At 44.6% G+C, this 26,391-nt stretch overlaps 1 protein-coding gene across 1 annotated transcript in view; it reads left to right on the top strand.

Moving 5' to 3' along the window:
• Positions 1-26,391, top strand: part of ankfn1a (ankyrin repeat and fibronectin type III domain containing 1a) — a 221,125-nt gene that overhangs the window by 171,768 nt on the left and 22,966 nt on the right. The window contains exons 14-19 of the mRNA XM_031835416.1: positions 14,217-14,324; positions 20,238-20,337; positions 20,457-20,589; positions 20,816-20,932; positions 21,046-21,261; positions 22,032-22,198. Coding sequence (XP_031691276.1) covers positions 14,217-14,324; positions 20,238-20,337; positions 20,457-20,589; positions 20,816-20,932; positions 21,046-21,261; positions 22,032-22,198 — 841 coding nt within the window. The remainder of the gene's footprint in view (positions 1-14,216; positions 14,325-20,237; positions 20,338-20,456; positions 20,590-20,815; positions 20,933-21,045; positions 21,262-22,031; positions 22,199-26,391) is intronic.

Below are 26,391 nucleotides of genomic sequence, written 5' to 3'. Positions count from 1 at the left end.
CAGGATGCTCTCGATTGTGCACCTGTAGAAGTTTGTGAGTGCTTTTGGTGACAAGCCGAATTTCTTCAGCCTCCTGAGGTTGAAGAGGCGCTGCTGTGCCTTCTTCACGATGCTGTCTGTGTGGGTGGACCAATTCAGTTTGTCTGTGATGTGTATGCCGAGGAACTTAACTTGCTACCCTCTCCACTACTGTTCCATCGATGTGGATAGGGGGGTGTTCCCTGTGCTATTTCCTGAAGTCCACAATCATCTCCTTAGTTTTGTTGACATTGAGTGTGAGGTTATTTTCCTGGAAGCTACGTGCCGGCTAAGAAGCATCTCGTGTGAATGCTGGCCCATGTTCAAATCAAATTGTATTGGTCACAAATACATATTTAGCAGGTGTTATTGCGGTGTGGCGAAATGCTTGTGTTCCTAGCTCCAACAGTGCAGTATTATCTAACAATTCACAACAATACACACAAATCTGAAAGTAAAAGAATGGAATTAAGTAATATAGAAATATTGGTTCAAGCGATGTCAGTGGCATTGACAAAAATACAGTAAAATAGAATACAGTGTGTATATATATATACAGTGGGGCAAAAAAGTATTTAGTCAGCCACCAATTGTGCAAGTTCTTCCACTTAAAAAGATGAGAGGCCTGTAATTGAGAGGCCTGTAATTGTCATCATAGGTACACAAAAATCGCAGAACCACACGGGGGGACCTAGTGAATGACCTGCAGAGAGCTGGGACCAAAGTAACAAAGCCTACCATCAGTAACACACTAAGCCGCCAGGGACTCAAATCCTGCAGTGCCAGACGTGTCCCCCTGCTTAAGCCAGTACATGTCCAGGCCCGTCTGAAGTTTGCTAGAGAGCATTTGGATGATCCAGAAGAAGATTGGGAGAATGTCATATGGTCAGATGATACCAAAATATAACTTTTTGGTAAAAACTCAACTCGTCGTGTTTGGAGGACAAAGAATGCTGAGTTGCATCCAAAGAACACCATACCTACTGTGAAGCATGGGGGTGGAAACATGCTTTGGGGCTGTTTTTCTGCAAAGGGCCCAGGACGACGGATGTAAAGGAAAGAATGAATGGGGCCATGTATCGTGAGATTTTGAGTGAAAACCTCCTTCCATCAGCAAGGGCATTGAAGATGAAATGTGGCTGGGTCTTTCAGCATGACAATGATCCCAAACACACCGCCCGGGCAACGAAGGAGTGGCTTCATAAGAAGCATTTCAAGGTCCTGGAGTGGCCTAGCCAGTCTCCAGATCTCAACCCCATAGAAAAAGTCTGAGTTGAAAGTTGAAAGTCTGTGTTGCCCAGCAACAGCCCCAAAACATCACTGCTCTAGAGGAGATCTGCATGGAGGAATGGGCCAAAATACCAGCAACAGTGTGTGAAAACCTTGTGAAGACTTACAGAAAACGTTTGACCTCTGTCATTGCCAACAAAGAGTATATAACAAAGTATTGAGATAAACTTTTGTTATTGACCAAATACTTTTTTCCCACCATAATTTGCAAATACATTCATTTAAAATCCTACAATGTGATTTTCTGGATTTTCTTTTCTCATTTTGTCTGTCATAGTTGAAGTGTACCTATGATGAAAATTACAGGCCTCTCTCATCTTTTTAAGTGGGAGAACTTGCACAATTGGTGGCTGACTAAATACTTTTTTGCCCCACTGTATATGAGATGAGTAAAGCAGTATATGAACATTATTAAAGTGGACAGTGATTCAAAGTCTTATTTACTTTCTTACAGTCCAAGAAGCTTTCTCTTCCCTCAACCTTGTTCTGAACACCTCCAAAACAAAGGTCATGCGGTTTGGTAAGAAGAATGCCCCTCTCCTCACAGGTGTGATTACTACCGCTGAGGGTTTAGAGCTTGAGGTAGTCACCTCATACAAGTACTTGGGAGTATGGCTAGAGGGTGCACTGTCCTTCTCTCAGCACATATCAAAGCTGCAGGCTAAAGTTAAATCTAGACTTGGTTTCCTCTATTGTAATCGCTCCTCTTTAACCCCAGCTGCCAAACTAACCCTGATTCAGATGACCATGCTACCCATGCTAGATTACGGAGAAGTAATTTATAGATCGGCAGGTAAAGGTGTTCTCGAGCGGCTAGATGTTCTTTACCATTGTGCCATCAGATTTGCCACCAATGCTCCTCATAGGACACATCACTGCACTCTATACTCCTCTGTAAACGGGTAATCTCTGGCTCAAATAGCCGACCAACCCTTAGTAATCTTCTGGAAAAAATTGTGTTCGACCAGATACAGTGCTGTTTCACAGTAAACAAATTGACTACAGTCTTTCAGCATGCTTATAGGGAAGGACACTCAACAAGCACAGCACTTACACAAATGACTGATGATTGGCTGGGGGAAATTGATGATAATATGATTGTGGGTGCTGTCTTGTTAGACTTCAGTGCAGCTTTTGACATTATCGATCATAGTCTGCTGCTGGAAAAACATATGTGTTATGGCTTTACACACCCTGCTACAATGTGAATAAAGAGTTACTTGTCTAACAGAACACAGAGGGTGTTCTTTAATGGAAGCTTCATATAGAATCCAGTTAGAATCAGGAATTCCCCAGGGTAGCCGTTTAGGACCCTTGCTTTTTTCAATTTTTATTAATGACACGCCACTGACTTTGAGTAAAGCCAGAGTGTCTATGTATGCGGATGACTCAACACTATACACATCAGCTACTACAGCAACTGAAATAACTGCAACACTCAAAAGGAGTTGCAGTTAGTTTCAGAGTTAACCTTAAATATTTCTAAAACTGAAAGCATTGTTTTTGGAACAAAACACTCACTAAACTCTAAACCTCAACTAAATCTTCTAATAAATAATGTGGAAATTGAGCACGTTGAGATGACTAAACTGCTTGGAGTAACCCTAGATTGTAAACTGTCATGGTCAAAACATATTGACGCAGTTGCAGCTAAGATGGGGAGAAGTCTGTCTATAATAAAGTGAGACTCTCTCTGCCTTCTTAACAACACTATCAACAAGGCAGGTCCTACAGGCCCTAGTTTTGTCGCACCTTGACTACTGTTCAGTCGTGTGGTCAGGTGCCACAAAAAAGGACTTAGGAAAATTGCAATTGGCTCAGAACAGGGCAGCACGGCTGGCCCTTGGATGTACACAGAGAGATAATATTAATAATATGCACGTCAATCTCTCCTGGCTGAAAGTGGAGGAGAGATTGACTTCATTGCTACTTTTATTTATGAGCGGTATTGACATGTTGAATGCACCGAGATGTCTGTCTAATCTACTGGCACACAGCTTGGACACCCATGCATACCCCACAATACATGCCACACAATCCCCAAGTCCAGAGCAGACTATGGGAGACACACAGTACTACATAGAGCCATGACGACATGGAACTCTGTAAAAAAGACAGATATAAAAAAACACCTTATGGAACAGTGGGGACTGTGAAGCATCACAAACATTGGCACAGACACATGCATACACACACACACACACGATAACATATGCACTATACATGCACATGGATTTAGTTTACATACACTTAGGTTGTAGTCATTAAAACTTGTTTTTCAATCACTCCACAAATTTCTTGTTAACAAACTAGTATTGGGAAATCGGTTAGGACATCTACTTTGTGCATGACACAAGTCATTTTTCCAACAATTGTTTACAGACAGGTTATTTCACTTATAATTCACCTTATCACAATTCCAGTGGGTCAGAAGTTTACAAACACTAAGTTGACTGTGCCTTTAAACAGCTTGGAATATTCCAGAAAACTATGTCATGGCTTTAGAAGCTTCTGATAGGCTAATTGACATCATTTGAGTCAATTGGAGGGGTACCTGTGGATGTATTTCAAGGCCTACCTTCAAACTCAGTGCCTCCTTTGCTTGACAACATGAGAAAATCAAAAGAAATCAGCCAAGACCCCAGAAAAAAAATTGTAGACCTCCACAAGTCTGGTTCATCCTTGGGAGCAATTTCCAAACACCTGAAGTTATCATTTTCATCTGTACAAACAATAGTACGCAAGTATAAACACCATGTGACCACGCAGCCATCATACCGCTCAGGAAGGAGACGCGTACTGTCTCCTAGAGATTAATGTACTTTGGTGCGAAAAGTGCAAATCAATCCCAGAACACCAGCAAAGGACAAAAGTACAAAAGTATCTATATCCACAGTAAAACGAGTCCTATATCGACATAACCTTGAAAGGCCGCTCAGCAAGGAAGAAGCCACTGCTCCAAAACCGACATAAATAAAGCCAGACTCTGGTTTGCAACTGCACATGGGGACAAGGATCGTACTTTTTGGAGAAATGTCCTCTGGTCTGATGAAACAAAAATAGAACTGTTTTGCCACAATTACCATCATTATGTTTGGAGGGGAAAGGGGGAGTCTTGCAAGCCGAAGAACACCATCCCAACTGTGAAGCACTGCAGGAGGGACTGCAGCAATTCACAAAATAGATGGCATCATGAGAAATGAAAATTATGTGGATATATTGAAGCAACATCTCAAGACATCTGTCAGGAAGTTAAAGCTTGGTCGCAAATGGGTCTTCCAAATGGACAATAACCCCAAGCATACTTCCAAAGTTGTGGCAAAATGGCTTAAGGACAACAAAGTCAAGGTATTGGAGTGGCCATCACAAAGCCCTGACCTCAATCCTATAGAAAATGTGTGTGCAGAACTAAATAATTGTGTGCGAGCAAGGAGGCTTACAAACCTGACTCTGTTACACCAGCTCTCTCAGGAGGAATGGGCCAAAATTCACCCAGCTTGTTGTGGGAAGCTTGTGGAAGGCTACCCGAAACGTTTGACCCAAGTTAAACCATTTAAAGGCAATGCTACCAAATACTAATTGAGTGTTTGTAAACTTCTGACCCACTGGGAATGTGATGAATGAAATACAAGCTGAAATAAATAATTATCTCTACTATTATTCTGACATTTCACATTCTTAAAATAAAGTGGTGATCCTAACTGACCTACGACAGGGAATTTTTACAAGGATTGAATGTCAGGAATTGTGAGAAACTGAGTTTAAATGTATTTGGCTAAGGTGTATGTAAACTTCTGACTTCCACTGTATGTTGTAGTGGTGGAGTAGGGGCCTGAGGGCACACAGTGTGTTCTGAAATCTGTGAATGTATTGTAATGTTTTTGAAATTGTATAAACTGCCTTAATTCTGCTGGACCCTTGGAAGAGTAGTAGGTTTTAATAGTCACAGTGGGTACAACATCTCCTATACACTTCCTGATGAGCTTAGTCACCATATCCGTTTATTCAATATTACTCTCAGAGGCTACCAGGAACATATCCCAGTTCGCATAATCAAATCTTGAAGCCTGGATTCCAATTGGTCAGACCAGTGTTGAATAGACCTTAGCATGGGTATTTCCTGTTTGAGCTTCTGCCTATAGGAAGGGAGGAGCAATCTGATGATCTGATTTGCCAAAGGGAGGGTGGGGGAGGGCCTTGTATGCATTTCGAAAAGTTGAGTAGCAGTGGTCCAATGTTTTTCCAGAGCGAGTACTACAGTCAATGGGTTTTTATTTATTTATTTAACCTTTGTTTAACCAGGTAGGCCTGTTGAGAACAAGTTCTCATTTATAACAGTGACCTGGCCAAGATAAATCAAAGCAGTGTGACAAAAACAACACAGTTACACATAAACAAAGGTACAATCAATACCAGAAAAGAAAAATAGAAAACTCTATGTACAGTGAGTGCAAATGTAGAAGATTAGGGAGGTAGGCAATAAATAGGCCCTAGAGGTGAAAATAATTACAATTTAGCATTAATACTGGAGTGATAGATGTGCAGATAATGATGTGCAGGTAGAGATACTGGGGTGCAAAAGAGCAAGAGGGTAAGTATTAATATGGGGATGAGGTAGTCGGGTGTGCTATTTACAGATTGGCTGTGTATAGGTACAGTACAACTGCTCTCACAGCTGATAGAACCGGTAGTGTTTTCCTCAAATTTGCTTTGTTAAAATCCCCAGCTACAATTAATGCAGCCTCAGGATATGTGGTTTCCAGTTTGCATTAAGTCCAGTGTAGTTCCTTGAGGGCCGTCATGGTATCGGCTTGAGGGGGAATATACACGGCTGTGACTATAACCAAAGTTAAGTATCTTGGGAGGTAATACGGTTGGCATTTGATTGGGAGGTATTCTAGGTCGGGTGACAAAAGGACTTGAATTACTGTATGTTATCACAATCACACCATTAGTAGTTAATCATGAAACATACACCCCCGCCTTTCTTCTTCCCTGAGAGTTCTTTATTCCTGTCTGCGCGATGTACTGAGAACCCAGCTGGCTGTTTGGACAGGGACAGTATATCCCGACAGAGTCATGTTTCCGTGAAACAGAGTATGTTACAATCCCTGATGTCTCTCTGGAAGGAGATCCTCGCCCTGAGCTCATCTACTTTGTTAGTGAGTAATATACTCTGAAGCAGTGGATGGTGTACACACCTCCTGAGTCAGACGAGAAGTTCACTCTGGATACCTCTTCTCCACTGACAGTGTTTTGGAGCAGTGTCTGGAAAAGTTCAATTGCCCTGTGGGGTACAGTACAAACAAAATATCAAATTCGAGAAAGTCGTATTCCTGGCCGTAATGCTGGTGAGTTACCGCCGCTCTGATATCCAAACATTATTTCCGTCTGTAAGTAATAACACAAAAAAATTATTGGCTAATAATGTAAGAAATAATACAAAAAAACGAAATACTGCAAAGTTGCTTAGGAGCTGTCATATCTGTCGGCACCATCTTAGTTTTGTCAAGTTGGCTCAATGTCCTTTTGGTTATGCAGTGTTGCAGTTCTTGACACAGACCGTGCACCTGGCACCTACTACCATACCCCGTTCAAAGGTACTGCAATCTTGTGTCTTGCCCATTCACCCTCTCTCTGAATGAGACACACACAATCCATGTCTCAATTGTCTCAAGGCTTAGAAATCCTTCTTTAACTTGTTTCCTCCCCCTTCATCTACACCGATTGAAGTGGATTTAACAAGTGACATCAATATGGGATCATCACTTTCACCTGGATTCACCTGGTCAGTCTATGTCATGGAAAGGGCGTTTTTCCTAGCCACCGTGCCTCTACATCTGCATTGCTCTCTGGGGTTTTAGGTTTGGTTTCTGTATAAACACTTTGTGACAACTGCTGCTGTAAAAAGGGCTTTATTAATACATTTGATTGATTGATGGAAAGAGCAGGTTTTCTTACTATTTGTATACCCAGTGTATGTTGAAGGCAAGCAATAGGCAGAATGAATTATTGATTTCTTCTGTGCCTGTGTGGTCCAGCGGTTACACTCACTGACCCCGGCACACATATACCTCAGCATGGATTCGAATCTGGCCCAATGCCGTTTGACTCATGAATGATCGTCTATTTTTGATGCATTAATTCTGCCTGGTTGCAGGTTTAATTGTGTGTGGTTACAGGGTTAAAACAGAAACAACTCAAAGGTTAACAGTTTAAGCATGAATTACTAGTGCTTAATGTTAGGGTTATGGTTTGGGGAAGGCTTAAAGCAACATAATAAAAACGATGCACATATCATCAGTATTCCTAGTACTCTCAGCGGTGACAATGGATAGGCTAACGGGCAGCGTACAGAATGTAGCTTATATGTAGGCACTAGATCAGTGGTTCCCAAACATTTTATAGTCTCTTACCCTTTCAAACATTCAACCTCCAGCTTTGTACCCCTTCCAACACCGGGGTCAGCGCACTCTCAAATGTTGTTTTTTGCCATCATTGTAAGCCTGCCACACAATATACAATACATTTATTAAACATAAGAATGAGTGTGAGTTTTTGTCACAACCCGGCTTGTGGTAAGTGACAAAGAGCTCTTATAGGACCAGAGCACAAATAATTACATGATAATAATCAATCATTTTGCTCTTTATTTAACCATCCTACATATAAAACCTTATTTGTTCATCGAAAATTGTGAATTACTCACCACAGGTTAATGAGAAGGGTGTGCTTGAAAGGAAGCACATAACTCTGCAATGTTGTATTGGAGAGAGTCTCCGTCTTAAATCATTTTCCACAGACAGTCTGTGCCTGTATTTAGTTTTCATTCTAGTGAGGGCTGAGAATCCACTCTCACAAAGGTAGGTGGTTGCAAAGTACGTCAGTGTCTTAACAACGCGATTTGCCAAGGCAGGATACTCTGAGTGCAGCCGTATTCAGAAATCTGGCAGGGGCTTCTGATTAAATAAGATTTTCACAGAACCGCTTGTTGCAATTTCGATGAGGCTCTCTTGTTCAGATATCGGTAAGTGGACTGGAGGCAGGGCATGAAAGAAAGGGATAATGAATCCAGTTGTTTGTGTCGTCCGTTTCGGGAAAGTACCTGTGTAATTGCTCACCCAACTCATTCAGGTGTATCACATTTGACATTGTCCGTAAGCTTGAGTTAATTTGCACACAAAAAAATCATACAATGATGGAAAAACCTGTGTTGTCCTTGTTGTCCTTGGGGAGGCAGGTAGCCTAGTGGTTAGAGTGTAGGGTCGGCAGGTAGCCTAGTGGTTAGAGTGTAGGGTCGGCAGGTAGCCTAGTGGTTAGAGTGTAGGGTCGGCAGGTAGCCTAGTGGTTAGAGTGTAGGGTCGGCAGGTAGCCTAGTGGTTATAGTGTCGGGTCGGCAGGTAGCCTAGTGGTTAGAGTGTAGGGTCGGCAGGTAACCTAGTGGTTAGAGTGTAGGGTCGGCAGGAAGCCTAGTGGTTAGAGTGTAGGGTCGGCAGGTAGCCTAGTGGTTAGAGCGTTGGACTAGTAACCGAAAGGTTTCGAGATCGAATCCCTGAGCTGACAAGGTAAAAATATGTCTTTCTGCCCCTGAGCAATGCAGTTAACCAACTGTTCCTAGGCCGTCATTGAAAATAAGAATTTGTTCTTAACTAACTTGCATGGTAAAATAAAGGTAAAAAATAATACAGAGAAGAGCACCAACTTCTTCATCATAGCCTCAATTTTGTCCTGCACTTTGAATATAAACTCAGCAAAAAAAGAAACTCTACTTCTCAACTGTGTTATTTTCAGCAAACTTAACATATGTAAATATTTGTATGAACATAACAAGATTCAACAACTGAGACATAAACTGAACAAGTTCCACAGACATGTGACTAACAGAAATGCAATTATTAAAAAATAATTATTTAAAAATAAAATGTGAATCACATTTTTATTTTGCGTACCCCCTGATGGCATTACACATATATTACACATATTTGAAATGTCAAAGTAAATCCAGTCAATCAGGTGGGGTGGAGTTATTTGTGCCAGAAGGACATTGGCTGGAATCAAACCCACGCCAACATGGTAGGCCCATACTGTATGTGCGCACTGATGGAAGTGTCCCTAACCACTACACCACCCCAGGCCACAATTGAACTTAATTTTGAGCTTAAGATACATTTGAAACTTGTTTTGTCATAGCCTAGTGGAGACCAATATCTATCTTGTGTTATTATGCTATACACTGACTGTAATGAGTGTCCATGACAGACTGACCAGGTGAATCCAGGTAAAAGCTATGATCCCTTAATGATGTCAGCTGTTAAATCCAGATGCATGGGAGGAGACAGGTTAAAGAAATATTTTTAAGCCTTGAGACAGTTCTGATATGGATTGTGTATGTGTGCCATTCAGATGGTGAATGAGCAAGACAAAAGTGTGTATCAAGAATGGTCCACCACCCAAAGGACATCCAGCCAACGGCAGGTCAGTGGTCGAAAAATGGGTCATTGATCAACGAGGACAAACGAGGCTGACATGAAATGTGCAGAGCAACAGACGGGCCACAGTTAGTCAACTGGCAGTCCAGTACAACATTGGCGCCCAAAGACCAATAAAAGAATGCACAACTCGACGTACCTTGACATGAACTGGGTATGGCAACAGATGACCTTATAGAGTTCTACTTCTTTCAGAAGAAAACAAGAAACTGCCGTTGCAGTGGGCTAAGGAATGAAAACACTGAACACGGGAGAATTGGAAAAACATTGCCTGGTCTGATGCATCCTGGTTCCTGCTGTTTCATGCTGATGGGAGGACTAGGGTATGGAGAAAACCACGAGTACATGCATCCATCATGCTGCCTGTCATCATTGCAGGATAGTGGTGGTGATGTGATGGTGTGGGGTGTGTTTTCATGGCACACATTGGGCCCCTTGATAAAAGTGGAGCAACATTTGAATGCCACAGGATAGCTAAACATCATTACCAATCAGGTGCATCCCTTCATGGTAGCAGTGTATACATCTGTGAATGAATTTTTTCCCAGCAGGATAATGCCCCATGCCACAAGGCTAGGATTGTCCAGGAATGGTTCCACGGAAATGACAGTGAATTCAACTTACTTTTCAAGTGGCCTGCCCAATCACCAGATCTCAATCCAATGGAATCTGTGGGATGAGATGGAATGAGCTAATCGGAGTAGAGATCCACTATCAGACAACTTTACACAACTGTGGGAAGCATTGGAGTCAACATTGGTCAGCATCCCTGTTGAACGCTTTCAACACCTTGTAGATTCCATGACCCGACAAATTGAGGCTGTTCTGAGGGCAAAAGATACGTTTTTGATACATTCAGATACATTTTTGTACATTTGAATCTTGCAGTAATAGAGCCTTGTCCTAACGTTTGTGTGAGCAAGAGAGAAAATGATTTTGATAGCAATCCCTGTTCCCAATGACTCAACTGTCCCTGCATGGACCAAAAGAGATTTGCTCATTTTCAGACACTCACGAGGCTCATTTGAATTTCCTGATGCAGAAGGAAAATTCTCTGTGACAAAAGATCCAACATCTGTAATGCACTACAGTCCTCAGCTACAATTGACACCTTTAACTAAAGCATATATTTGACACCACAGTTAGGACTCTCCTTCTAACCATTCACTCAGATCAGCCTTGGAGAGGGTGTCCCAGAACAAAATAAGACATAAAAAGAAAAATGTGAACAAATAACAAAGAGAGAGGTGGAAAGAAAAAAAGAGTGAGAAAAAGGGAAAAGGGGTAATAAGTAAATACTGAGTCAGGAGATGTTTTGGAACCGCTTAGATGACAAATCGAATAAAATATCTTCTTCAAACCAAAGTACACTTTATACAGTATGAATCACAAATTGGTTCAAACTGCATTGACAGAGGTCTGTTTGAATGTGTGAACTGTACATGTGTAGTGCTGAGAGAATGAACCCGAACACAACTACTACTGCGTTTTAGAGATGTAAACACACACTTAAGGACATTCACAGACTATTCCTGAAGCCACTCCTGCGTTGTCTTGGCTGTGGGCTTAGGTTCGTTGTCCTGTTGGAAGGTGAACCTTCAGGTGAGTGCTCTGGAGCAGGTTTTCATGAAGGAACTCTGTACTTTGCTCCGTTCATCTTTCTCTCAATCCTGACTACTCTCTCAGTCCCGGCCGTTGAAAAACAACCCCACAGCATGATGCTGCCACCACCATGCTTCACTTTTGGGATGGTGTCAGGTTTCCTCCAGATGCGACACTTGGCAATCAGGCCAAAGAGTTCAATCTTGGTTTCATCAGACCAGAGAATCTTGTGTCTCATGGTCTGAGTCTTTTAGGTACCTTTTGGAAAACTCCAAGCGGTCTGTCATGTACCTTTTACTGATGAGTGGCTTCCGTCTGGCTGCTGAACCATAAAGGCCTAATTGGTGGAGTGCTACAGAGATGGTTGTCCTTCTGGAAACTTCTCTCATCTCCACCGAGGAACTCTGGAGCTCTGTCAGAGTAACCATCGGCTTCTTGGTCTCCCTGACCAAAGCCCTTCTCCCCCGATTGCTCAGTTTGGCCAGGTATACATACAGTACCAGTCAAAAGTTTGGACACACCTACTCATTCAAGGGCTTTTCTTTATTTTTACTATTTTATACATTTTAGAATAATAGTGAAGAGATCAAAACTATGAAATAACACATATGGAATCATGTAGTAACCAAAAGATAGATATTGGTCTCCACTAGGCTACGACAATACAAGTTTCAAATGTATCCTAAGGTCAAAATACATTTTATACTTGAAATTCTTCAAAATAGACACTCTTTGCCTTGCCTTGATGTTCGATGAGAACACCTGCTCATCAAACATCTCATTACATGATCTTGGGCATTAGTATGGAGTTGCCCCCCCCCCCCTCCCCGGAAGGTTTTCCATTAGATGTTGGAACTGTGAGGGCTTGCTTCTATTCAGCCACAATAGTATTAGTGAAGTCGAGCAATTAGGTCTGGCTCACATTCGGCTTTCCAATTCATCCCAAAGGTGTTCGATGGGGTTGTGGTCAGGGCTCTGTGCAGGCCAGTCATGTTCTTCCACACCGATCTCGACAAACCATTTCTGTATGGACCTCGCTTTGTGCACCGGGGCATTGTCATGCTGAAACAGGAAAGGGCCTTCCCCAAACTGTTGCCACAAGGTTGGAAGCACAGCATGTATTTTATTTTATTTAACCTTTATTTAACTGGGCAAGTCAGTTAAGAACAAATTCTTATTTACAATGACAGCCTACCCCAGACAACACTGGGCCAGTTGTGCGCCACCCAATGGGACTCCCAATCATGGCCAGATGTAATGCAGTCTGGATTCGAACCAGGTGATGCCATTATAATGTCATTATATTCTGTAGCGATAAGATTTCCCTTCACTGGAACTAAGGGGCCTAGCCCGAACCATGAAAAACAGCCCCAGACCATTATTCCTCCTCCACCAAACTTTAGGGTTGGCGCTATGCATTGGGGCAGGTAGCGTTCTACTGGCACCTGCCAAACCCATATTTGTCCGTCGGACTGCCAGATGTTGGAGCATGATTCATAACTCCAGAGAACACGTTTCCACTGCTCCAGAGTCCAATGGCAGCGAGCTTTACACCACTCCAGCCGACGCTTGGCATTGTACAAGGTGATCTAAAACTTATGTGTGGCTGCTCGGCCATGGAAACCCATTTCATGAAGCTCCCGACGAACAGTTCTTGTGCTGACGTAGCTTCCAGAGGCAGTTTGGAATTCGGTAGTGAGTGTTGCCACCGAGGACAGACGATTTTTACAAACAACGTGCTTCAGCATTCGGCGGTCCCGTTCTGTGAGCATCAATGCCACTCCGACATTGCTCGTCCTAATATTTATTTCTTAATTCAATTTTTTTACTTTTAGATCAAATCAAATCAAATCAAATTTATTTATATAGCCCTTCGTACATCAGCTGATATCTCAAAGTGCTGTACAGAAACCCAGCCTAAAACCCCAAACAGCAAGCAATGCAGGTGTAGAAGCACGGTGGCTAGGAAAAACTCCCTAGAAAGGCCAATACCTAAGAAGAAACCTAGAGAGGAACCAGGCTATGTGGGGTGGCCAGATTTGTGTGTATTGTTGTGAATTGTTAGATATTACTGTACTATTGAAGCTAGTAACACAAGTATTAAGCTACAACCGCAATAACATCTGTTAAATATGTGTATGTGATCAATAACATCTGTTAAATATGTGTATGTGACCAATAACATCTGTTAAATATGTGTATGTGATCAATAACATCTGTTAAATATGTGTATGTGATCAATAACATCTGTTAAATATGTGTATGTGATCAATAACATCTGTTAAATATGTGTATGTGATCAATAACATCTGTTAAATATGTGTATGTGATCAATAACATCTGTTAAATATGTGTATGTGACCAATAACATATGTTAAATATGTATGTGACCAATAACATCTGTTAAATATGAGTATGTGACCAATAACATCTGTTAAATATGAGTATGTGACCAATAACATCTGTTAAATATGTGTATGTGACCAATAACATCTGTTAAATATGTGTATGTGATCAATAACATCTGTTAAATATGTGTATGTGACCAATAACATCTGTTAAATATGAGTATGTGACCAATAACATCTGTTAAATATGTGTATGTGACCAATAACATCTGTTAAATATGAGTATGTGACCAATAACATCTGTTAAATATAAGTATGTGACCAATAAAATTTGGTTTGATTTGTGTGGCCTACCACTTCATGGCTGAGAAACGTTGTTGCTCCTAGACGTTTCCACTTTACATTAACAGCACTTACAGTTGACTACCCCCTAACTCCCAAAACCTGACCCCTACCCCCTAACCTTTAGACTGGAGAGAGAGTGATGGTCGTGAGCCCAGGAGAAGAGGGCACATAGAGGCTATGGAGCGCTTGCTGCAACAGGTCCGCGCTACACACACACACTACAGCTGCGGAGGTGAGTAGACACACACACACGTAAAACAGCTCTCTCTTCTCCATCAGTGTGTGTGTGTGTGTGCGTGTCTGCGTGTGTGTGTGTCTGCGTGTGTGTGTGTCTTCTCACTCTAAGGCCACACTTCTTCCAGTAGATTAACTTTGTATTAAAGTGAATAAATGAAGCATGAAACTAAAAGTGTTTTTACTCCAGTATGCTATGAATGGGTTCTCACAGTACCTCTCACACACACACACACAAACAGTAGGCACTCCTCTCGTCACTGCCCCCCCTTAAACACCAGGGGTCCGTGTGTACATAAATAATGTTTCATACGTTTATCCATTCTGGATTATACACATTTATGTGTTTTAGCATGTCAACCGTATAGCCTTGCTTTGTAAATCATCATGCTGGGAGAGAAAATACACCTAGGGGGAGGGGGGAGAGAGAGAGATGGTAAGAGCTACTAAAGCCCACCGTGAGTGGCGGTCAGCGCTGGAGGGAGTTGTTGTTTATAAGATCAGATCCACCATCAGGTTGGGGGATTTCTCGACCATTATGATGGATCCTAGCTGGTTTCAGATCAGTCCCAAGGGCATCTTTCTGGTGGGCACAACACAGGGTAGGTAGAGTTGCGTTAGCAAGTGTGTGTGTGCGCGTGTGTTGGTGGTACGATGTGGCCTCAGTGTCTGGCTTAGTGCTTGACCCCAATCTTCGTGGTGGCGTGGGGGATAGGAGGAAGAGAGGGAGGGATGGATGGAGAAAGGTATAGAGGGCGGCTGTGCAGGCAGGGTGCTGAAAGTTGCCCAGCACGCACAAACGGCAGCTTCATGTCTAATGTGGGACTCCCCGAGAGGGAGCGTGCATGTGTGTTTGTTGGCGGGGGGGTGGAGAAAAACCCACCTTCACTCAACCGCTTAGGAGTGAACAGCTATGATGTCAGTGGGTTCGCTGCCAGCCACACACACACACACAGTCTGGAGTAGTAGAATATGTATAGTAGAAAGAGATGGGGTGTGTGAGATTGTTTGTCAAAGTGGATTTTGGACAGACACTTGCAAACAGAGAGCAACCTCATGGAAGGACAGACAAAAATGTGTTAAACTTGTAGTGAAAAAACTTCTGTAGGCATTTATTTGGAGTTGTTTGAATTTATGGTTAGAGTGTTCAGTTAATTACTCACTCTAATAGTGTGTGTGTGTGTGTGTGTGTGTGTGTCTGACCATGGGTGTGTGTGTTTCTGACCATGGGTATGTGTGTGTGTGTGTGTGTGTGTGTGTGTGTGTGTGTGTGTGTGTGTGTGTGTGTGTGTGTGTGTGTGTGTGTGTGTGTGTGTGTGTGTGTGTGTGTGTGTGTGTGTGTGTGTGTGTTTGTGTGTGTGCGTGCGTGCGTGTGTGTGCCTGCACACCCTCGCTCTGTAGGGTATGTGTTGACATAGTTTATTTTTGGCGTGTCAGTGTTAAAAAATACATTTGCAAAATGAATCAGAGGTTGGTACAATGCCACCACTATAGAAGGCTGGGAGCAAACCCCTCAGTTACCAGGAAGGTTATCTTCATTTCTGATGTGTATATGTGGAGCTTAGAGGACCTACACTACCAGCACAGCACAGAGACAGGGGTGTGTGGCACACTGCACCCTGCATTCCCACACACACACACAGCCATGTTCGCACACAAACACAACCAGCCCCAAATGGATCACACACACATTATTACGCTCACACACACTCTTTCTCTCTTTCGCTCTCTCTCTCTCCTCTCTCCTCTCACTCTCACTCTCACTCACTGCCCAGCTATGTAAGCAAACTCTCCAAACTGTATGATGAGCTTTTGAGGAGATTTCTTTCTCCTTGACACTCTCTCTCTCTCTCTCTTACACACACACACACACACACACACACACACACACACACACACACACACTCTCTCTCTCTCACCGCATCTCTTCCCTCTCTTTCCTCACTTCCACCCCTTCCCCCTCTCTGTCTGTTTGTGCCAGCAGTAGTAGTTGGATCAGATGGAATGGTCCTCACCTCATTAATCACTACCAATCCAGTTTCTCTCACTCTCTCTCCTTTCTCTTTTTATTCTCTGTGACGAGGATCAAGCAGCCTTTGTCATATTATCCACTTGTCAAAAGCAGTTGACCTGGTGGAAACAGAAATACACATAGACTTAAAGACTGGCGAGTCACCAGCACCGTTGTCTGTTCTGTCTCATGAAAATACACTATTTTTTAATTGTAACAATGCTGGATGCTATAAGCGTTTTTGGAGAATATTAAAAGAGAGCATTAAACTAGTTAACTATGTTTTGAATACCTAAACGTTAAAACTGTAGTCAGTAGATGAGAGAGGAGTGAAGAGCGAGAGGGAGACAGCGAGAAAGGTCAACCAGTGAAGAACAAACACCATTGTAAATACAACCCATATTTATGTTGATTTATTTTACCTTTTGTAATTTAACTATTTGCACATCATTACAACACTGTATATATACATAATGACATTTGAAATGTGTCAGGGATTTTCTCCTCTTCTTCTGAAGAGGAGAGGCGAGAAGGATCGGAGGAACAATATGCGGCATGGAAAGTGTCCATGGTTCTTTTAATAAGAAATAGTACACACAACTGAATAGAAAAACAATAAACGTGGAATGAACTAAACCCAAAACAGTACCGTGTGGTGAACAACACAGACACGGAAACAAACACCCACAAACGCACAGTGAAACCCAGGCTACCTAAGTATGATTCTCAATCAGAGACAACTAATGACACTTGCCTCTGATTGAGAACCATACTAGGCCAAAACATACAAATCCCCAAATCATAGAAAAACAAACATAGACTGCCCACCCCAACTCACGCCCTGACCATACTAAATAAATACAAAACAAAGGAAATAAAGGTCAGAACGTGACAAAATGTCTCTATTCCTTTCGAACTATTGTGAGTGTAATGTTTACTGTTAGTTTTTGTTTATTTCACTTTTGTTTACTATATATTTCACTTGCTTTGGCAATGCAAACATATGTTTCCCATGCCAATAAAGCCCCTTAAATTGAAAATGAGGGCCTCCCGGGTGGCGCAGTGGTTAAGGGCGCTGTACTGCAGCGACAGCTGTGCCACCAGAGACTCTGGGTTCGCGCCCAGGCTCTGTCGTAACCGGCCGTGACCGGGAGGTCCGTGGGGCGATGCACAATTGGCCTAGCGTCGCCCGGGTTAAGGAGGGTTTGGCCGGTAGGGAAATCCTTGTCTCATCACGCACCAGTGACTCCTGTGGCGGGCCAGGCGCAGTGCGCGTGTTTGTGAACAGAGCCCCAGGACCAGCTTGCTTAGGGGACTCTTAGGGCACCATTAGACCCAACCAAATCATGAGAAAACAAAAAGATAATTACTTGACACATTGGAAAGAATTAACAAAGAAACTGAGCAAACTAGAATGCTATTTGGCCCTAAACAGAGAGTACACAGTGGCAGAATACCTGACCACTGTGACTGACCCAAAATTAAGGAAAGCTTTGACTATGTACAGACTCAGTGAGCATAGCCTTGCTATTGAGAAAGGCTGCCGTAGGCAGACATGGCTCTCAAGAGAAGACAGGCTATGTGCTCACTGCCCACAAAATGAGGTGGAAACTGAGCTGCACTTCCTAACCTCCTGCCCAATGTATGACCATATTAGAGAGACATATTTTCCTCAGATTACACAGATCCACAAAGAATTTGAAAACAAATCCAATTTTGATAAACTCCCATATCTTCTACTGGGTGAAATTCCACAGTGTGCCATCACAGCAGCAAGATTTGTGACCTGTTGCCACGAGAAAAGGGAAACCAGTGAAGAACAAACACCATTGTAAATACAACCCATATTTATGCTTATTTATTTTATCTTGTGTCCTTTAACCATTTGTACATTGTTAAAACACTGTATATATATAATATGACATTTGGATTGTCTTTATTGTTTTGTAACTTCTGTATGTGTAATGGTTACTGTTAATTTGTATTGTTTATTTCACTTTATATATTCACTTTATATATTATCTACCTCACTTCCTTTGGCAATGTTAACACATGTTTCCCATGCCAATAAAGCCCCTTGAATTGAATTGAATTGAGACATGGAGAGAGATAGACAGAGAGACATGGAGAGAGATGGACAGATATGCAGAGAGAGATAGACAGAGACATGGAGAGAGATAGACAGACAGAGACATGGAGAGAGATAGACAGAGAGACATGGAGAGAGATGGGCAGAGATGGAGAGAGATAGACAGAGAGACATGGAGAGAGATGGACAGATATGCAGAGAGAGACAGAGAGACATGGAGAGAGAGAGACAGAGACATGGAGAGAGAGACAGAGAGACATGGAGAGAGATGGACAGATATGCAGAGAGAGACAGAGAGACATGGAGAGAGATAGACAGAGACAGAGACATGGAGAGAGATAGACAGAGAGACATGGAGAGAGATGGGCAGAGATGGAGAGAGATAGACAGAGAGACATGGAGAGAGATAGACAGAGAGACATGGAGAGAGATGGACAGATATGCAGAGAGAGACAGAGAGACATGGAGAGAGATAGACAGAGAGACATGGAGAGAGATGGACAGATATGCAGAGAGAGACAGAGAGACATGGAGAGAGATAGACAGAGACAGAGACATGGAGAGAGATAGACAGAGAGACAGAGAGACATGGAGAGAGATGGACAGAGATGGAGAGAGATAGACAGAGAGACATGGAGAGAGATAGACAGAGATGGAGAGAGCCTCAATCTTTAGTCTGATAATGGAGATTATATACGTCAGATCCTGATCCTCAGGCAGTTAGAGGCTTCACAAGGAAGAATTCTTCCTTCCCTTCTTGTATCCCTCCCTCCCTCCATCCCTCCTTCCCCTCCCTCCATCTCTAATGTCCCGGGGAGTGAGGGACATTACCAGACCGTGGCGTGGGCACATTTCATTTTTCCTTCCTTCCCTCCCTCCATCCATCCTTAGGGCAATGATACTTTGACTGAAATCGTGACTGAACCGAGTAGAGTTAGCTAACAGTATACTGTGGTCAGTCTGTCTGACTGCCTTGTGTTTCCACACTGTGATTATGTGTTTAATTAGCTGGTAGAGTCCCTGCGGTCTGGAGATTGGCATCACTGGGGCCAAGGGTCATGGGGCAGATAGCAGGGTGATGGGGGAGATACAGGGTTAGATGGGGGCTATGGAGGATAGACAGCTGAACAGACTGAGATAAAACAACAGAGTGTCACTGAAGCTTGACAATTGACCAGCACTGTGAACCTCTTATTTCTGACTCACTCTTCCCCTGCTGTTGTTTTGTGATTGTTTCCTTTCATTCAATTGCCAAGAAAGGACACGACATAACAAACAGTCAACAAGGTTGTTCTCTCCTGCTCTCTCTCGCTCTCTTTCTCTCTCTCTATTTCGCTGTCAATCCCTTTCTCTCGAAACCATCCACTCTCGCTCACTCCGATAAAGTAAGACTCACTTTGCATCTTAGAAGGTCAAGGTCCTAGTACAGCACTGACAATAACAACAATTACAATACTGAATAAACCATTAGAAGACATATGTACAAGTTCTGTACAATAACAGTTAATTGAGTACTGATCAACATGCAGGGAATAACATCATTACAATACTGAAAAACACACAAAACACAGAGTTACTATAACACAATAACACTCAGGCCTGGGTTTATAGACACTACTATGATTGCATTTCAATTCTGAAAGCATTTGAGTGTTTCAAATCAGCGCACAAACAGACATACAGACACTAGTTCATGTTCAAAACAGCAGAAGTAATGAGACCAACAAATAAGAGGTAAAATGTCTTGTTTACTATGAAGACAAGTAATCAGTTTCTCTTCTTCCTCAACCTGTCTCCTCTCCTACTCTCAGACACATCAAAGCTCCAGAACCCAAGCCGTAAGCAGTCCGTCTCCAGAAGTCTCAAGCACCTGTTTAACTCTTCAAACAAGTTCGTCAAGACACTCAAAAGGTGAGCTAGTAGTGTTTTTGTGTAAATTACACCACCTGGATGTACATCATGGACTGTTCAAATTGGAGACTCTCCATTGTGAAACTGAGCTGGACTATTCCATTGTGCTGGTTTTATAGGGGGGTTTACCTGGCAGCAGTGTTTTACCACAAAGACAGTGTTCTGGTGACCACAGAGGACCAGATCCCTATAGTGGAGGTGGATGACTCCTACGGCAGCTCTCTCATGCAGGACTTCCTCTGGTTCACTAAGGTATTGTGGGTAATGTAGTACATTGTATCAAGAACGGTGGCCACATTGAATTTATTTTTTGTATGACTAAATTGCATCAAGCTGGTTTCTGCATTTCACTTTATACTTAGCAGAGTAAAAAGGAATGTACCATGATACCTTTTCTAGATTATCTTCATGGTGCAGTCTCTCTTTCTCTCCTCTCTCTCTATTTCTCTCTATCTACATCCCCTCCCTCTCTCTGTAGTTGTCATGTATGTGGGAGGATGTGCGGTGGCTGAGACAGAGTATGTCTGTCTCCATGTCCTCCTCCTCCACTCTACAGGCCAGACAGAAGATGCTGTCTGCCGCTGGGCAACTACAGGTACACTCGTGTATGTGTGTGGTATGTGAGTGAGAGATGAATAGATAGGCAAACATACAGATAGAATGATTTATTGGTGTATTCAGTGATTGATTGACTGATGTCATTCTCAGAATCTGTTAGGCACACACAACCTGGGGCGTGTCCACTACGAGCCCATCAAGGATCGTCATGGTAATGTATTGTTATTGACGATCAGGGACATGGAGAGCCAGTACTCCTTCTTCAATGGGAAGTGGATGCAGGTGTCCAAGCTACAGAGCCAGAGGAAGAGTCTGTCCACACCTGAAGAACCCTACGCGCTGGACATACTGCTAATAACCATACAGGTAGAAGATAGATTTACCATAACATTCACACAACCCTACCATAACTCTACTATAACCCCACCATAACATAACCCTACTATAACCATATCATAGTGGTCCTCTGTAGCTCAGTCGGTACAGCATGACACTTGCTACGTCAGGATAGTGGGTTTGATTCCAGGTATCACCCATGCTTATGCACACATAAGCATGCTAAGTAGCATATATTATTATATTATAACCAGTGATGTATATAAACCCTGAATGAGAGGCGTTGAAGCCACCGGTCGGCCATATTGGCACTCCCAAGAAGAAGCAGTCCTCCATAGGAAGGAATGGAATTCTATTTCAATGAAATGTTTCATGGACAAAATTACATGTATTTAAGTATTTTATGTTGTAGTGGGGACAGTAACATTAGAACTTTCAAAAGATTATGCCTTAAGGAACATGTTTATCTCACATTATATCATTTAAAGCATTGAGATGTCTATAATAAAATAAACGTGGCAAAAGCAAATTTAGAAATGAATTCGTCCATTTCTATAGCTTCCAACATATTTGTTACATGGTGGGGGAGTGTCAAGATGGCTTCATTACAGCGCCCCCTGTCAGTCATCTAGTGTATACCCTATGCACTGGACATACTGCTCATCACTATACAGGTAGCACACACATACACACACACACTGACTCTGTATATTCTCTCTCCCCTTTTTCTCTCTCTCTCTCTCTCTCTCTCTCGCTGTCTCTCTCTCTTCCCCCCCCTCCCTCTGTCCCTCACTCCACAGGACATCTTGGCCTACCAGAGGCGTAGCCAGCATCGCCTGGTCCCAGGTCTGTACCTGGGCTACCTGAAGCTCAGCAGCTCTGTAGACCAGATCAGGGTGCTGGTACCACAGAGGATGCCCAACATGCTGTGCCACGCGCGGGTACGAGACAACGCCAATGTCTCCAGGTAAGGACTCACCACAGCTGGATGTATACTTACTGTCTTACTTACTCTTACCTTTACATTACCTTTGGATTTGTTGGGAGTGACACACAGAGCAACCAAGATGCAACTTTGTAGCAAGCAACCAAAATTGCATCCAGATTACTTCATGTGACATCAGTTTAAGGCTGCAATGAACTCCCTCCATGAAACATGTTGAGCGTCACTTCAAGAGAGGTTGATTTTGGACAGCTCCTCCATCATAGTGTTGCAACATGGTTCCAGGCCTCATATAAACCCCAAGATTCTAGCCCGGTCCAACCTAAGCATGGTGAGCTGAAGCCCGAGCCCAGGCTCGGACCGACATCACAGAAATTAAATGAGCCCGAACCTGAAATAAAAGCCATATTACTAGAAAACAGTATATATTTAAACTCATGCAGGCAGCAGCGGAGAGAGGAGACGAGGAAACAGCCCTTGGTTTGGATGCAGGCAGCAGCGGAGAGAGGAGACGAGGAAACAGCTCTTGGAGTGGATGCAGGCAGCAGCGGAGTGAGGAGACGAGGAAACAGCCCTTGGTTTGGATGCAGGCAGCAGCGGAGTGAGGAGACGAGGAAACAGCCCTTGGTTTGGATGCAGGCAGCAGCGGAGTGAGGAGACGAGGAAACAGCCCTTGGAGTGGATGCAGGCAGCAGCGGAGAGAGGAGACGAGGAAACAGCCCTTGGTTTGGATGCAGGCAGCAGCGGAGAGAGGAGACGAGGAAACAGCCCTTGGTTTGGATGCAGGCAGCAGCGGAGAGAGGAGACGAGGAAACAGCCCTTGGTTTGGATGCAGGCAGCAGCGGAGAGAGGAGACGAGGAAACAGCCCTTGGTTTGGATGCAGGCAGCAGCGGAGAGAGGAGACGAGGAAACAGCCCTTGGAGTGGATGCAGGCAGCAGCGGAGTGAGGAGACGAGGAAACAGCCCTTGGAGTGGATGCAGGCAGCAGCGGAGTGAGGAGACGAGGAAACAGCCCTTGGAGTGGATGCAGGCAGCAGCGGAGTGAGGAGACGAGGAAACAGCTCTTGGGGTGGATGCAGGCAGCAGCGGAGTGAGGAGACGAGGAAACAGCCCTTGGAGTGGATGCAGGCAGCAGCGGAGTGAGGAGACGAGGAAACAGCCCTTGGAGTGGATGCAGGCAGCAGCGGAGTGAGGAGACGAGGAAACAGCCCTTGGAGTGGATGCAGGCAGCAGCGGAGTGAGGAGACGAGGAAACAGCCCTTGGGGTGGATGCAGGCAGCAGCGGAGTGAGGAGACGAGGAAATAGCCCTTGGAGTGGATGCAGGCAGCAGCGGAGTGAGGAGACGAGGAAACAGCTCTTGGGGTGGATGCAGGCAGCAGCGGAGTGAGGAGACGAGGAAACAGCCCTTGGAGTGGATGCAGGCAGCAGCGGAGTGAGGAGACGAGGAAACAGCCCTTGGAGTGGATGCAGGCAGCAGCGGAGTGAGGAGACGAGGAAACAGCTCTTGGGGTGGATGCAGGCAGCAGCGGAGTGAGGAGACGAGGAAACAGCCCTTGAAGTGGATGCAGGCAGCAGCGGAGTGAGGAGACGAGGAAACAGCCCTTGGAGTGGATGTAGGCAGCAGCGGAGTGAGGAGACGAGGAAACAGCCCTTGGAGTGGATGCAGGCAGCAGCGGAGTGAGGAGACGAGGAAACAGCCCTTGGAGTGGATGCAGGCAGCAGCGGAGTGAGGAGACGAGGAAACAGCCCTTGGAGTGGATGCAGGCAGCAGCGGAGAGAGGAGACGAGGAAACAGCCCTTGGAGTGGATGCAGGCAGCAGCGGAGTGAGGAGACAAGGAAACAGCCCTTGGGGTGGATGCAGGCAGCAGCGGAGTGAGGAGACGAGGAAACAGCCCTTGGAGTGGATGCAGGCAGCAGCGGAGTGAGGAGACGAGGAAACAGCTCTTGGGGTGGATGCAGGCAGCAGCGGAGTGAGGAGACGAGGAAACAGCTCTTGGGGTGGATGCAGGCAACAGCGGAGTGAGGAGACGAGGAAACAGCTCTTGGGGTGGATGCAGGCAGCAGCGGAGTGAGGAGACGAGGAAACAGCCCTTGGGGTGGATGCAGGCAGCAGCGGAGTGAGGAGACGAGGAAACAGCCCTTGGTTTGGATGCAGGCAGCAGCGGAGTGAGGAGACGAGGAAACAGCCCTTGGTTTGGATGCAGGCAGCAGCGGAGTGAGGAGACGAGGAAACAGCCCTTGGGGTGGATGCAGGCAGCAGCGGAGTGAGGAGACGAGGAAACAGCCCTTGGTTTGGATGCAGGCAGCAGCGGAGTGAGGAGACGAGGAAACAGCCCTTGGTTTGGATGCAGGCAGCAGCGGAGTGAGGAGACGAGGAAACAGCCCTTGGTTTGGATGCAGGCAGCAGCGGAGTGAGGAGACAAGGAAACAGCCCTTGGTTTGGATGCAGGCAGCAGCGGAGTGAGGAGACGAGGAAACAGCCCTTGGTTTGGATGCAGGCAGCAGCGGAGTGAGGAGACGAGGAAACTCACCTTAGTTATGATCAACTGAATGACAAAAATCGTTGAATAAAGTATGCTAATGCAATTAAAGGCATCTAAACAATGAAATAACACATATGGAATCATGTAGTAACCAAAAAGGGTTAAACAAATCTAAATATATTTTAGATTTTAGATTCTTCAAAGTAGCCACCCTTTACCTTGATGACAGCTTTGCACACTCTTGGCATTCTCTCAACCAGCTTCATGAGGTAGTCACCTGGAATGCATTTCAATGAACAGGTGTGCCTTGTTAAAAGTGAATTTGTGGAATTTATTTCCTTTCTAATTGCGTTTGAGCCATCAGTTGTGTGACAAGGTAGGGGTGGTATACAGAATATAACCCAATTTGGTAAAAGACCAAGTCCATATTGCGTTCGCCTCAATAAAGGGCTCCGTTTGCTACACATTTCTGCTCTCCTGCGCCTGGCTTCCCTGCAGCCAGTTGCACACTCCTTTACAGGAAGTGCTCATCGGGATGGGGAAAGCACATTTCTGACCACACAGTGTGCTGGTGTCACAGACTAACTGAAACAGAAGTCCCGGGAATCAAGGCTGCTGATAGGCTGAATGAGATGTGGTGATAAGTATTTGGCGTGACCTTGACCAAAGAGACACTAACAAAAGTGAGAGTTGTCTGAATATGAGACTGAGCGGCCCGACTAGAACTAGCCATAAAGTGTGGCTAGAATCAGCTGACTGAAGCTGGCTGTTTTAACAGTGGTTCTAGCTAGCTGGGCTGCGCTCCTAGTCACCTGTGCTGCGCTCCTAGTCACCTGTGCTGCGGTCCTAGTTTGCTGTGCTGTGGCCCTAGTTAGCTGTGTTGCCGTCCTAGTTAGCTGTGCTGCAGTCCTAGTTACCTGTGCTGCGGTCCTAGTTACCTGTGCTGCGGTCCTAGTCACCTGTGCTGCGGTCCTAGTTAGCTGTGCTGCAGTCCTAGTCACCTGTGCTGCGGTCCTAGTTAGCTGTGCTGTGGTCCTAGTTAGCTGTGCTGCGGTCCTAGTCACCTGTGCTGCGGTCCTAGTTAGCTGTGCTGTGGTCCTAGTCACCTGTGATGCGGTCCTAGTTAGCTGCGGTCCTAGTCGCCTCTGCTGCCATCCTAGTTAGCTGTGCTGTGGTCCTAGTCACCTGTGATGCGGTCCTAGTTAGCTGTGCTGCGGTCCTAGTCGCCTCTGCTGCCATCCTAGTTAGCTGTGCTGCGGTCCTAGTTAGCTGTGCTGCGGTCCTAGTCACCTGTGCTGCGGTCCTAGTCACCTGTGCTGCGGTCCTAGTTAGCTGTGCTGCGGTCCTAGTCACCTGTGCTGCGGTCCTAGTTAGCTGTGCTGTGGTCCTAGTTAGCTGTGCTGCGGTCCTAGTCACCTGTGCTGCGGTCCTAGTTAGCTGTGCTGCGGTCCTAGTCACCTGTGCTGCGGTCCTAGTCACCTGTGCTGCGGTCCTAGTTAGCTGTGCTGCGGTCCTAGTCACCTGTGCTGCGGTCCTAGTTAGCTGTGCTGTGGTCCTAGTTAGCTGTGCTGTGGTCCTAGTTAGCTGTGCTGTGGTCCTAGTTAGCTGTGCTGTGGTCCTAGTTAGCTGTGCTGTGGTCCTAGTTAGCTGTGCTGTGGTCCTAGATACAGTGGGAAGTGAGAAACAAAGGGAAACATTGGACTGCGTTTTTCCCCTTCATCTCAAGAAAAC

The sequence above is a fragment of the Oncorhynchus kisutch genome, linkage group LG11, assembly GCF_002021735.2.
Source record: "Oncorhynchus kisutch isolate 150728-3 linkage group LG11, Okis_V2, whole genome shotgun sequence".
NCBI lineage: Eukaryota > Metazoa > Chordata > Actinopteri > Salmoniformes > Salmonidae > Oncorhynchus > Oncorhynchus kisutch.
This window is presented reverse-complemented; position numbering and strand designations above follow the sequence as displayed.